Genomic DNA, 15,216 nt, shown 5'->3' on the forward strand with positions numbered 1-15,216 from the left:
AAACTGCAATTTAGGGAATAATCCATAAGCAGCAGCTGCGCACATCCTTTACCAGCGGACATTAGTATCCAGCATCTGTCGACCCATCACAACCATTATATATCTCACCAAGACACTGATACACCACTCACAAAGCACAGGGTGCCTTTACAGGGTGCACTGGTGACCAGTATTGAAAGCTTGTTGCAAGGGCACTGTACACTCTTGGACATGTAGCTCATGAATTGGCTTTGGCAGCATCGCAAGGCTGCTCACTTATACCTTTAGTGATTGCTCACATGGTGCTACCTCCGTACCATGTCTGTTATTTTGCTAATGCTTCAGCCAGAACCAAATGCCATTTTTAAGTGCTGTTTGCTCAGACAGGCCACTTGTCATTCTCATCATTCAGGATCTGACGGTGGGGAGAACTTCTTGCTGTCAGATCACCACATCACAATATTGCCGAATTTATCGATAGGAGCGAGTTTCATTTGATTAAGGTACAGGACTTCTATGGTCACCGTTATCAATTTCTGGACCCTATGCTCAGTACACTGCTTGTTGCCATAATTTCCACATCCTTAAGCACTTAAACCTAGTGCTTCTGAGAGTCCATGTTTCTTACAAAACTAGTTGTTTGAGGGAAAAGACTACCCAGTGTCACCCTGGCTCAGGACACTATTGCACAACCCCCTGATTGATGTGGTGTGCAGGTTTATTGCTGTCCATGCATTGACCACAGCCAAGATGGAGAAAACGATAGGGCTGCTGAAAACACAGTTCCACATTTGGATCAATCTGAAGGTGTCCTTGAGTATCGACTGTGTACACAGACAGACTGTGGTACACAATCCTGGCATGCTGTTTGGAGCAGACCATGAGGGCATGTCTTGTTGCTGAGGAACTGGGGAATAGAAGCAGTCTTCTGACGACAAGGACACTGGGGAGGAGGAAGATACTGTTGTCCATGACAGCGCTCAGATGAATTAGGCACTACAAGATGGACCTCAATGGCACCTTCATTCATCACACAATCATGGTCTGTAAAATATTCTTTGGCCATGATGCCAAAATCTGGTTTGTGGTCAGGGTGAACTTCTTGGAGTTTGTTTCTGTTCTGTTCTGCTTTCTGTAAATAAAAGCTCATGCTTGTATTTGTCTGGTTGGTTGCCAATGTATAAAGCATATCCTCGAACCTCATTTACTGCAACTGTTGCTCTTGATGTGTTCTCCTCTTCATCTGAGAGACCGAAAGCAAACTGCAGAAAAGTTCAGGGAACATCTCTGGTCTGTACGCACCAAACAACGCCACCTTCGGGTGACAATCCATTTCAACACCCCCTTCCTCCTCCCCCAATGACGTGTCCAATCTGGGCCTCCTCCGTCACCTAAACAAGGCCACTCACAAAGTTGAGAAAGAACATCTCATCATCCGCCTCAGGAGCTGACAACCACTCGGCCTCAATGTTGAATTCACCAGTTTCCAAATCTCGCCTCCCCCCAACCCATCTCAGATCCAGCCCTCTGATTCACAGCACAATCCTCTTGACCTAATCTACCTGTCCATCTTCCTTCTCACCTATCCACTTCACACTTCCAACTGACCTATCACCATCACCACCTACCATTACCCACCTATCACCATCACCATCTACCGTTGCCCACCAATCACCATCCCACCTACCTTTCCCCTAGCCCCAACTTCTCTCCCCTATTTATTTCTCAGCACCCTTCCCCCTCCCCATTCCCGATGAATGGTTGTGCCCGAAACATTGACTCTCTTGCTCCTCAGATGCTGCCTGACCTGCTGTGCCTTTTCCAGCAGCACACTTACAGCATTTCACAGACTGTGTGTAATACTCCCCTACTGGACAAAGATAGCTGCAAGTATACACTAGAGAACAGAGTAGCACTACCTTAGGGGAAGTTCAGACAGGATATGGACAGGTAAAGTATGTGGTCTGATGGTTAAACAGGAACTAAGTTGAGAGAATGGAGTTGTATGTCTGAGAGAGTGTCAGCCATACATGCTGTGGGAAACGTGGCTTCACGGCTGCTTTGCTATGCCATGGCAAGGAAGGGGCATTGCCAGATTGCCACTGCTTGTCTGGGTGCTCTACAGCCTTTCAAAGATGAGACAGGTGCGAGTGGTGCCAGCCTTTTGGCAAATGCCTACTAAGCGGCAAATTATTCTCGAATGGAAGAGTGTTAAAATTGGACCCGAACTGGATGTGAGAAACGCCATAGGAACAAGTAAGTAATTAATGTGGCAAGTTTGGTAAGATATAGCGAGAGAATTTGTTAAGTTTCTAGGAGTAGAATCCTCCAAAAAGCTGGACTTACCCGAAAGCAATATATGGCTCAGCTCGCAATCTATTTTTATCTCTTTATTTATGATGGGAATCGTAACTGCTTTGATATCCTGTGTAGGTGTTAATGTTTCTAAATCTATTGATTTGATACTTCATTTTGTTAACTATCAGTCTGTTCCTGCTATATTTAAAACAATGGATCAAATATCAAGAAGATTAATGTAAATTTATCATAATAAGGTCTATTGCATAGCTGACTCCCATAATTCATTGCAATATGTTGACCAATCAGCTGGTAATGATGATCCTAGAAGTGTGAGATAGATAGTTGACATTACAGTTATGGACAAGCTTCCTGCCCAAACATTAATGTGCACAAATCATTTTTAATCTTTCTTCAACAAAGGAAGATTCATTCTTGTTGTGTCAGGTTAAATGTTCCTCATCAATGGTTACATCTCAACATTGATTACATTTAAGATACCAACAAAGAAAGCAGAGTGGCATTTCAAAATGTTGACTATACTACATTTATACTCAATGAAGATGATCATTTAAAAGCAAATAATTCAAAGATCCAAAATATCAGCAGTATCATTTTGTTTTAACAATGTTTGGATTGTGCGTTCTTCCCAAGGCATGTAGCACCACCATCTTTAGGGGGTGGATGATTACAGCTCCTTGTTCGCTGCTTTGAACCATTTTGGCAAGACGACCATCCTGACCAACAGCTCCAATTTCCATTAGTGGGCCCTTTGAAAGAGAAAGACATCAATGTGAAATAAACTTTGAGAAGATTACGTACAACTAATTGCAGAATGGCAGTGTATTCTTATGTAACAACATGAACAACGATTGTAAAATAATTTCAAAATGCATAGCATAAAAATATTTTTGCTTGGTATCTCTCAGTATCTCAGTAATACATTTCCTGGATTGCATTAATTGCATCTAAGACAGGAGCATCTGAAATAATTAAATAAATAAACATAAGAAAGCATTAGACTGGTGGGGGAAGTCGCATTTTTGATTAAAGTGAGTTTCACAGCAGAAATCAGAGATGAAATAATTGAAGAACCATCCAATGAGGCTTTGTGGGTAGAGCTAAAAAATAAGAAGGAGATGATGACATTCTTGGGTTGTACTACAGGCCCTAAACAGTCAACAGGAATTAGAGGAACAAATATGCAGGGAGATTGGAGAGACTTGCAGGAGCAATAGGTTTGTCATAGTAGGGGATTTTAATTTTCCTAACATAGACTGACACAGCCATAGCTTTTAAGAGCTTGGATGGGATGGAATTTGTTAAGTGCTTTCAGGAAGTTTCCCCAAGCAGTATATAGATTGTCCTATTTGGGAAAGGGCAAAACTCGGAAAATAGGGCAGAATGGGCGATAGTGGGGGAGCAGTTTGGGACTAGTGACTAGAGTTCTATTAATTTTAAAAGAGTTATGGAGAGGGACAAAACTGGTCCACAGGTTCAAGTTCTAAATTGAGGACAAGGTGAATTTTGATGGAATTAGACAAGAGCTTGCGGAGAGTGGTTTTGTTTGCAGACAAAGGAACCTCTGGCAAGTGGGAGACCTATTAAAGTGAGATAGCTACAGTGCAAGATCTATCTAATCCTGTGAGGGTGAAAGGCAAGGTTGACAGGAATAGGGAACCCTGGATGACAAGCGATATTGAGGCTTTTACTCAAAAAAAGAAGGCAGGGCTCAGGTACAGGCAGCTGGAGTCAAGGGAATCCCTGGAGGTATATAGGGGATACAGGAGGTTACTGAAGAAGGAAATCAGAAGGGAAAAATGGGGGCATGAGATAGCCTTGACTGAGAAGATTAGGGTGAATCCAAAGAGGTTCTTTCACTAAATCAAAGGAAAAAAGAATAACTAAAGAGAGAATAGGATCCCTCAAGGACCAAATTGGACACTTATGTGTAGAACCGCAGGAGATGGCAGGGTTCTCAATGAATATTTCTCCTCTGTGTTTACCATTGAGAAAGACATGAAGACTTGGGAACTTAGGGAAGTTAGTGGTCATATCTTGGGGATAGACCATATCACAGTAGAGCAGGTGTTGGACATATTAGAATGCATGAAAGTGGATAAATCACCTGGTCATGACTAGATATATCCAAGAACATTGCAAGAGGCTAGAGAAGAAATTGCAGGGGCCCTGGCTGATATTTTTGTATCATCATTAACCACAAGTGAGGTCCTGGAAGACTGAAGGGTAGCAAATGTTGTGCCCTTATTCAAACATGGCTGCAAAGAAAAATCTAGGTACTCTTGACCAGTAAGTCTAACATCTGTGGTAGGTAAATTACTTGAGAAGATTCTGGTGGAGATAAGATGTACATGCATGTTGGTGAGGCCACACTTGGAGTACTGTGTTTAGTTTTGGTCACCTTGCTACAGGAAGGATGTTACTAAACTGGAAAGAATGCAAAAGAAATTTACAAAATTGTTGCCAGGACTCAACGGTCTGAGTTATAGGCAGAGGTTGGACAAACTAGGACTTTTTCTTTGGAGCGTAGACAACTATAAGTTATCTTACAGAAGTGTATAAGATCATGTGATGCAGGGATGGGTGAGTACACTTAGTGCTTTTCCCAGGGTTGGGGAATCGAGGACTAGAGGGCATCAGTTTAAGATTGGACAGGAAAGAATAAAAGGGAACCTGAGGGGCAATTTTTTTACACAGAGGGTGGTACGCACATAGAACGAGCTGCCAGCAGAAGTGATTGAGGCGGGTTCATTAACAACATTTAAAAGACATTTGGACAAACACGTGGACCAGAAAAGTTTAGAAGGATATGGGTCAAATGCAGGGAAATGGGGTTAGAGTGGATGGACATCTTGGTCGGCATGGACCGGTCTGGGCCAAAGAGTCTGTCTCCGTGCTGTAGGACTGTATGACTCATTAGATTATCTGAATAATTTACGGTTAACAGAACAAAATCGCACCCTTCAACCAGTTGGCAATGACGTTAAAATTCAAATTTGATATTCAAAGTTATTGGAACTGAATTATGAATATTTCAGGATTGTATAGCTGGACAAAATTGACATATGTTGTTTGCAGCCTAAAGAGTCCATAGAAAGTCAGGTAAATGAACTCAACTGAAGGGCTTTTGCCCGAAATGTCGATTTTCCTGCTCCTTGGATGCTGCCTGACCTGCTGTGCTTTTCCAGCACCACTCTAATCTAGACTCTGGTTTCGAGCATCTGCAGCCCTCACTTTTGACTCAACTGCAATCCTGTATGGGTTAAATCCAATTTGTTATTCTGTCTATTAAATTTCCCATTATTCTCTAGTCAAGAACACATATCCATATTGGGAATCAAGCTCTCATTATGTCACATGTTTCAGTGTCAGAAGCATGAATGCTTCAAGGATATTTTCTGTCTTTGAGCAAAGAATTTGAATTAGGTGAAAGGTACTTTTTAAAGGAGTTTGAAGTATCCAATTCAAATGAGTTCAGATAAATTTCTGGCAGTTTTTAGTGGGTGACACGGTGGCACAGTGGTTAGCACTACTACCTCACAGCACCAGAGACCAGGGTTCAATTCCTGCCTCAGGCAACTGTCTGTGTGGAGTTTGCACATTCTCCCCGTGTCTGCGGGGGTTTGCTCTGGTTTCCTCCCACATCCAAAAATGTGCAGGTTAGGTAAATTGGCCATGCTAAATTGCCTGTAGTGTTAGCTGAAGGGGTAAATGTAGGGGAATGGGTCTGGATGGGTTACTCTTCGGAGGGTCGGTGTGGACTTGTTGGGCTGAAGGGCCGGTTGCCACACTGTATGTAATCTAATCAAAAGTGACTAAAACAAAAATTAAATAAGTAACACTAAACAAACAGATGAGGGGATTAAAATCACTGTATTTATGATCAATGTTACATTTATTGTTACTATTACATTTTAAATAGTAACATGGATCCCTGCCGCATGGATTCCTATGATACCTGTCAACTTACCCTTTCGTTTAGTATCCTGGCACGCTTTCCCTTCATAACCAGGCAGACATACACAGGTACAGATGTTGTCCATAAGAATTGCTTTTCCATTGTTATAGCACACAGGACACCTACAGGGATTAAACTCTGCCACATACTCTTCCCAGGCTCTTTTTAAATTTTGTTGTTTAATTTCAACATTCGGAAGATTACTTCTGGCCACCAAGTCATAAATTGGCATGAGCTGCAAGATTAGAACAAAAATAGTTGAAAAATAGATTTAATCCAAAGTTTAAGTCACAGTTTCTTGTGCCATAGATTTGCCTATAAATGCAACAACATTTGCTCCATGCACTGAGTTTAGGTCAGGACAAATTGAAGCTAAAACAGAAATTGTTGGAAAAGTTCAGCAGGTCTGGTAGCATCTGTTCTGAGGAAGGGTCACTGGACCCAAAACATTAACTCTGATTTCTCGTTACAGATGCTGCCAGACCTTCTGAGCATTTCTAGCAATTTCTGTTTTTGTTTCTGATTTACAGCATCAGCAGTTCTTTCAGATTTCAAATTGGAGCTAGTAGGTTAATAGCATTTTACGAGTTTATCATCTATAACATATAATATGAATGTAAAATTCCTATGAATTTGAAACTGATGATTGTTATCTCAACTAATATTGTACATATTAAATATGATTAGATTCCTTACAGTGTGGAAACATGCCCTTTGGCCCAACAAGTCCACACTGAAGAGTAACCCACCCCCCTCTGACTAATGCACCTAATACTATGGGCAATTTAGCATGGCCAATTCACCTGACCTACACATATTTGGATTGTGGGAGGAAACCTGCACAGACATGGGGAGAATGTGCAAACGGCACATAGTCACCTGAGGTTGGAATTGATCCTGGGACCCTAGTGCTGTGGGGCAGCAGTGCTAACCACTGAGCCACCATGCCATCCTTCTAGAGAGAAGAGGTTAAAAATATTAAGGTAAACAACATTGTTTACAATCCCAATGTTATTATTTTGCATTTTTGGAATGACCTCATTAATTTTACCAAAGAAAATACTAACTTACAGAATGAAATGGCTCAATACATCAGTGTGAGATCTTTACTAGAGCAATCTAACTACCATACTATGTTACCAGTATCACTTCTGTTTCAAATGCGTGCTAATTTTGATTTTAAAGAAAGCAATCATTTATGCCTCAATTCCATGTGCCATAAATTCCTGGACAAGTAATTTGTCATAGCCTTTTCCACTATATCCCCTCTCCTTGTGATACTATTCAAATAATGTTTCTTGATTGATTCTTTACATCACACGTACCAAAGTATAGTGAAAAGTGTTGTCTTACGTGCTTTACGTGCAGATCGTACTATACAAGTACATCAGTGTAAGGGAACAGAGTGCAGGATACAATGTTCCAATTGCCGAATAGGCGCATAGAGAGATCAACATTAACATTTAAGTCCATTCAAAAACCTCATAACAGCAGGAACATTACAATCAGAAGAAATAGCACCCAGGCATCCAGTTTATTGTAAGCTGCAAAATGCTTTGGTGCATTTTGTGTTTGCGAAAGACATTACATAAACGCATGTCTTCTTTTCTTTTTTGGAGTGCTCAACCTAACCCCTCCAGTACTACCATTTGAACAAAGCTTAATACTTCCCCAGCTTAAACTCTCCACATTCCAATCCTCCAATTGTCTGACTAGATCTCAGGACACTCATCTCCAGATATTCCTCCCATTCTGAGATCACAAGAATGGCTCCTGGTGTTCAAAACATGCAAACTACAAACCCAATGTCCTGCACTAAGCTCCATTCACTGCAGATTCTATTTATCCTAGATCTAAGGAACAGATTCAACATTCCCACAACCTCTCTATCCAGCGTCGCAAAGCCTCAAACTCCTAACTCCCACCTTCCAATGTTTCAAGATACTGGGATAATTACAAAATATTATTAGATTCTGAGGCCCAATTCTAATAATATCAAAGCTTAGACTCCCTCTCAGTGATTCCAGATCCAAGGATCATCCTCATTGCTGATCAGTCAATTATTCCAGCCAATCCTACATTGGAAAACACCACGTCCTTGTGAAGCCTACTACTCACCATGAGGAAACCAGCCTCCTATCAAACAGATTTGTTGCTTTATTTTCTGTTCCCTAGTGATGACATGTTTTGCAAAATATACTAGCATCGTTTCAAAAAATCCATATCTCCTTTCAATTCTCATGCATTTAATATTGGGTTGGAGCTTACATTTTTTTAAGCTGGGTGTCAGTTGCCTTGTGTATTTTGGAATGTACATCACTTCTATGCTCAGCTAGTTTTACCAAACTTGCCTCATTAACTACCTGAAATGCCCTTATGACAGCCGTCTGTTCTGATTCTAGACCTATTTTACCATGCACCATTCCCAGAACAATTCACCACTGCCATGATATGCCAGAACTAACAGGCAATCCTGGCAGTGGCGTCATGTATAAAGACCATTGTGAACCCAGGCAGCCACTGTCAATCTGGAGCTGCTCTGACCAGTTCCTAACATCAGACATTGCAGACTCGATTTATGATCTGCTTTGAGGGCAGGAGTTTGGGAGTCCTGCTGGACAGGGTGGTGCACAAGGGGATTGTCCTTCTACAATGTAGGAAGAAGGTCATTGACCTTCTCCACTCAGAGATAGTGAGGACTGCAGATGCTGGAAAGTCAAAGAGTCAACAAAATGTGGAGTTCGACAAAGCAGAACGATCAAGCAGCAGCAGAGGAACAAGGAATCGATGTTTCGGGCAGAACCCACCATCGATCACTCCTGATGAAGGGTCCAGCCCAGTATGTCAACTCTCCTGCTCCTTAATGCTGGTTGACTTGCTCTGCTTTTTCCAGCTCCACATTTTACCTTCCCCACTTCGCTAGCATTGAATGCAACCATATTCTCTCCAATAGCTCACACTCATTCAATCTCTGCTACTGCTGCCACCACCCACCAAGGCTCATGCTCTACTATTCTCACTGCTGTCTGCAACATCCTTCCTCATTTGTTGTCATTCATCCCAACACCTGAGATCACAACTATGCATAGGCAAAAATGAGGACTGGAAATCAGAATCTAGATTAGAGTGGTACTGGAAAAGCACAGCTGGTCAGGAAGCATCTGAGGGGCAGGAAAATCGAGGTTTCGGGCAAAAGTCCTGATGAAGCCCAGATTCCCAGCCCTTATATGAAAAGCTTTCTAATTCTGACTGCCCCGAGTCGCTGATTGACCCTGGACTGCTATTAAAGGCTGCCCTTTACTTATTGTGCTGAAGACCTTGAGCTAAGGCCCATGTCCTTGAGTTGATAGAGAAATGGTGAGAAACCAACAAGGTACACACATTTTTTAAACAATATTCACACCTTCAAAGCCCAGTTCTGGGCTTCTCCTGAGTTTACCCCTCTGGGTCACCTGACCAGCTTTGTAACGGGTCAGCATCCCCCCAACTACATTTATAACACACATTGACTTCCATGTCAATAATTCACATTGTCTACTTGTTTGACACATTTGGTAAGATATTAATAAGGCAAGTTGTGGCAGCTATAAAGCAATTAACAAGAAATAATCTTCCTGAATTGGCAATCACTACTGCCTAGCAAGAAAACTCCCTCATCGTTCAGTGAATGCATAAAAGATGCAGCGAGTTGCTCCCAATGTTGAGATAGACTTCTCCAGATTTCACATATGATTCTGCTACAAATCTTGACAAAGCCCACATCACTCATGCCCCAGATGTTCTTCCCAATAACTTTAGATGCTGAGAAATTCAAAGAAGTAAGTAAAGTTGCTGTTTACAATTGTAAGGTTTTCCTGATAGCCTTCAGAAAACTATAGCGTCTTTTTCTTTCTGAACATGTTGATGGCCTGAATAGATCGTCTGAAAAACCCATCAAGGAACAGATTATGTTTATTGCTTTATTCTTGAGCTCTTCGTATACAATAGAGACCATAGCAGCCTTCACCAAGTTTTCATCAATCAGCTGAATTTCCTCTCTTCAGAGCTAAGGTTCAAACATTTTTCAGCTGCTTTCAATTTCTTATTATAAAGTTCACCTCATTGTTTCAAAGATTTGCTAGCATCTTGTGACTCAATGCAGGGTAAGGGATCAAGCTTGTGTAAATCCATCAGATCTAGGGAAGGTGTCAAGGCAGGAAAGCAAAGTAATAATTTGGAAAATGAAGGTCAGAGAATGGCAAACCCAAACAGAGAGAATAAGCAATAACAAAGAATATATCAGCAATCAAGACTAAATGATTACAAAGATAACGAAAAACGAAACTAAAGGCTTTGTCTGTGAATGTATGCAGCATTCATGACAGACTAAATGAATTGACAGTGCACATTGAATTAATAAATATCATCTGAAAATCATTTTGGAGACATGCCTGTGGAATGACAAACATGGCTTTCTGAATATTGAAGGACAGATCACATTCAAGTACAGTAAGAAGACAAAAGCGGAGATATAGTGCTCCTAATAAAAGATAGTATTGATACAATGGAGATGAATTATTTAAGGAGATCTGGATGCAGAATCAGTTTGGGTGGAGATGAGGACTAGTTATACTATATAACATATACACGTTAAAATATAATACTGGTAACAGTAGTCTCAATGAGAAGTTCCTAAAGTCCTTTCAAGACTTTTTTTTTAAGCAGCACTCTCTAAAATTGACCAAGAGAAGGCTACACTGGACTAAATAGTATATAATTTGACAGGATTAATTAACAACAGAACAAAGGTACCTCTAAGCAGCAGTGATCTGATTGAATTTTACATTCAAAAAGAAGGGTGGGTCTAAGACTAGTATTTTAAATTTAAACATCAATGTGCATATGAAAGCTGATCTAGCAGAAGTGAAGTGGGATACTAGGCCAGGAGGTGGATCAAAGAAGCATGAGCAGATATTTAAAGGGATATTTCAGAGCACTCCAAGTAAGTCCACTTCTATTACAAAGAAAAATTCCAAGAAGATGACCCATCACCAGTGGTTAACCAAAGAATTTAAAGAAAATTAAAGAAAAAGACTTTGATGTTGCTGAGCATGTAAGACCACTTGCTTTCTAATAAAGAGAAAATTATGCTTCCAGAAACTTATCTCTAAGGAAAGACTTCCAAAAAATGAAACCAGACAGATCCAACACACAACACTTCTATGAATTACCCAAAATTCACAAACCAGGAGCGCCCCTCAGACCCACAGTCTCACTACCTGGAAACACCAACTTATAGATTGGCCAAAGAGGTAGACCAAAGACTAAAACACTGAGTAGAAGGCTCACGCCACTCTATCCACTCCACCCAAGAATTCCTGAAGACCATCAAAGACACTAAGATAGAAGAGGATGAAATAATGGTCTCCTTTGATGTAACAGCCTTGTTTGCTTCAATCAACATTAACCTGGCCAAGGAAACACTGACTACACAATTAGAAGAACCAAAGACACATACACTAAACACAACTAACTTCATCAACAAGGGGAATATCATCAACCTAACGGACCTATGCCTTACCATCCACTTTACCTTCAACAACAAAACGTACAGACAAACTAATGGAACACCCATAGGATATCCAATATCAGGGTTTGGATGTGCCAGTGTTGGACTGGGGTGTGCACAACCACCTGATGAAAGAACAGCGCTCTGAAAGCTGGTGCTTCCAAATAAACCTGTTGGACTATAACCTGGTGTTGTGTTAGTTTTAGCTTACTTCCTCAAGACCTTCTGAGGAGCCTATGTTGGATGGTATAGCCCCATGTTAAAATTGTCGATGTTTCTTGTAACAAATGGAATCTTTCTTCAATTCATAAATCAGCAGCTCAATTTCCTCTAGAATCTTTCTTCAAAAAATGTCCTCCCTCTGCTCATTTTCAGTAATATGCTCATGTGTTATTTAAGAGCTGACTAACACACTTTCTTTTTGCTCTGTATACTTGTTTCAATATCTTTATGTCAGCTGTTTGTTATAATTTTGGGCTATGCTATATCCAAGACTTTGATGTTTTTTAGCATGTAAGACCACTTTCTTTCTAATAAAGGGAAAAATATGCTTCCAGACACTTATCTCTAAGGAAAGGTTCAAGCATAACAATAAAAATCATTCCTATCTTTTGTCTACTCATATCTATTCACAGTTCAGCTTTGTTTTCAATTCTTTGTAGTCTTTTGATGGAAAATTATCTTTACATATTTGTCTCAATTTTTTCTTTGTCAATTATTTATCAAAGGACTTGTCAACTTGTATTACAGATGTTCCTCAGTAAATGCATTTTGTTCACAAATCTTTAGTGTTTAAACATAAGTAAAGCTAATTGTCCATTTTGAGATTTTCAGCATTTCAATGGCCTATTTTTGATAGTTTGTTTTATTTGAGGGTGTCACTGACTAGGCTAACATTTATTGCCCATCTTCAATTGCTCAGACGGCAGTAGGTCTAGAGTCACGTGTAGGCCAGACCAGGTAAAGACGGCAGTTTCCATACCTAAAGGACATTAGTGAACCAGATGTGTTTTTTTCCTGACAGTCAGCAATTGTTGCATGGTCATCACAAGACCCTTAGTTCCAGATTTTTTTCAAAAATTGAATTCAAATTCCAGCATTTACCATGATGGCATTCAAACCCAGATCCCCAGATTAACAGTCCAATGGTAATACCACTAGGCCAGCTCCTCCTCATAAAGTGCATTCCTTGTACATGATTAAAACAGTGAACATCAATTTCGCACAAACAACTATTTAAATGCATTGAAACTGAACTAAAGTATAAATACAATGTCCTGATGGTATCTTTTTACCTCAAAGTCAATGACAGCTGGCAGATATTTCAAAGATTTACCCCAATGTCGATACATTTTGACATCTGGTATTCCATGACCTAATAGTCCAGCACTTGATTTCAGGTCTCCTCCTAGTACATGTGGAAGAACATCTTCAACAAGGCTGCTTGATGTTTCTGAAGCTAAATAATAATTAAAGAAAACCATTATCTTTACATAGTTAAATCATTTCTGTCAGATGAAAATTCGATACAATAATGAAATGAATATAGGAAAAGTCTAAGTTATTTCTAAATATATTAAACATAGTGGAAAACATTTTGCTATGGACAAGTAGAGTCCTCATCTATCCTGACTATTCATAATGCTATTTATATTTATATTTTAATGAGTTTTCAGATAAATTTTGAAATTTTGACAGAATAGAACACTTCTCCACATTTGAACATGTAGGGAGAATTTTACTCAAAGAGAGGTGTGGTGGAGTGAGTGGGAGTAAGTTCTAAATTGAGGTTGAGAAACCTAGAAGTTACTGAGGGACAAGTAAATTTTCCCGTAAAAGTGTTCAAACATTTGAAGTGATTTAGTATAACATACTTTGCCTTTAACTCCAAATGATTGAGTTGCCATTTTATTTATAAAATTTTTCAGTGTACTTCACTTCTGTAGGAGCAGTAAATAATTTTTTTAAATTCTACTAAAATCTAATATTGTGACTTACAAAGCTTTATTTGGTGAGGTACTTACGTTCTTTATGGTCCAAGTTACTTTTACAAATTTTGCCCTTTATGGAGCCACCCACATCCATAGGTCCTTTTGAAACCACTACTCCTAGTGATCCTGCAACGCAAAAGCCAGCTTCGGATGCAGTCACATCTTTAAGATAATGAAAGAACATGGGCCATAAGACATAAGTGTAAAAGGAAGCCATTCAGCCAATCAGCTCTCCTCCACCATTCAATGAGATTATAGCTGATCTGACAATCTTCAACTCATTTTTTTCTGCCATTTCTCCACAATATAACCTTTGATTCCCTTATTTATGAAAAATCTGTCTATCTCACCTGCCTATTTCTTCCATGCAAGACTTTTCATTATACAGATCACAGAAGCCAGCAGCGAGAAATCAGAATATTATGTTGCCTCCCTGGTGCCAGGATCAAGGATGTCTCAGAGGGGTGCAGAAGGTTCTGAAAGGGGAGAGGGACCAGCAGGAGTCATTGTACACATAATTACCAATGATGAAGGAAAAATGATGAGATTCTGAAGGGAGAATGTAGAAAGTTAGGCAGGAATTTGAAAAGGAGGTCCTCAAGGGTAGTAATATCTGGATTACTCCTGGTGTTACGAGCTAGTGAGGGTAGGAATAGGAGGATAGAGCAGATGAATATGTGGCTAAGGAACTAGCATATGGGAGAAGGATTCACATTTTTGGAAGATTGGAATCTCTTCTGGGGTAGAAGTGACCGGTACAAGAAGGACAGATTGCACCTGAATTGGAAGGGGACTAATATATTGACAGGGATATTTGCTAGAGCTGCTCGGGAGGATTTAAACTAGGGGGGTCTCCAAGGGAGATACTGAGGAAAGAGATCAATCTGAGACTGGTACAGTTGAGAAAAGAAGTGAGTCAAACAGTCAAGGCAGGCAGGAGCAAAACAGAGAACAAGTAGGACTGATAAATTAAACTGCATTGATTTCAATGCAAGAGGTCTAACACAGAAGGCAGATGAACTCAGGGTATGGTTAAGTACATGGGACTGAGATATCATAGCAATTACAGAAACATGGCTCAGGGATGGACAGGACTGGCAGCTTAATGTTCCAGGATAAAAATGCTACATAGGAAGGATAGAAGGGGAGGCAAGAGAGAAGAAGGGGGAGTGGCGTTTTTGAAAAGGGATAGAATTACAGCCGTAGTTAAAGAGGATATTCCTGAAAATACATCCAGGAAATTTATTTGGGTGGAACTGAGAAATAAGAAAGGGATGATCAATTTATTGGGATTGTATTATAGACCCCCCCCCACCCCTACTAATAGTCAGCAGGAAACTGAGAAACAAATTTGTAAGTAGATCTCAGTTACCTGTAAGAATAATAGAGTAGTTATGGTAGGGGATTTAACTTTCCAAATA

The 15,216-nt window shown here is 40.1% G+C and overlaps 1 protein-coding gene across 1 annotated transcript in view; it reads right to left on the minus strand.

Moving 5' to 3' along the window:
- Positions 1-2,354: 2,354 nt before the first annotated feature.
- The window catches only part of c8a (complement C8 alpha chain), a 53,407-nt gene continuing 40,545 nt past the window's right edge, over positions 2,355-15,216 (minus strand). Inside the window, exons 8-11 of the mRNA XM_043699308.2 lie at positions 13,829-13,957; positions 13,100-13,263; positions 6,269-6,491; positions 2,355-3,047 (exon numbers count right to left, since the gene is read on the minus strand). Of these exons, the coding sequence (XP_043555243.1) occupies positions 2,899-3,047; positions 6,269-6,491; positions 13,100-13,263; positions 13,829-13,957 (665 nt within the window). The 3' untranslated portion in view covers positions 2,355-2,898. The remainder of the gene's footprint in view (positions 3,048-6,268; positions 6,492-13,099; positions 13,264-13,828; positions 13,958-15,216) is intronic.

This window comes from Chiloscyllium plagiosum, unplaced genomic scaffold (assembly GCF_037043375.1).
Source record: "Chiloscyllium plagiosum isolate Xiang-an unplaced genomic scaffold, Cpla_swu_hap1 HiC_scaffold_9, whole genome shotgun sequence".
In the NCBI taxonomy this organism is placed as follows: Eukaryota; Metazoa; Chordata; class Chondrichthyes; order Orectolobiformes; family Hemiscylliidae; genus Chiloscyllium; species Chiloscyllium plagiosum.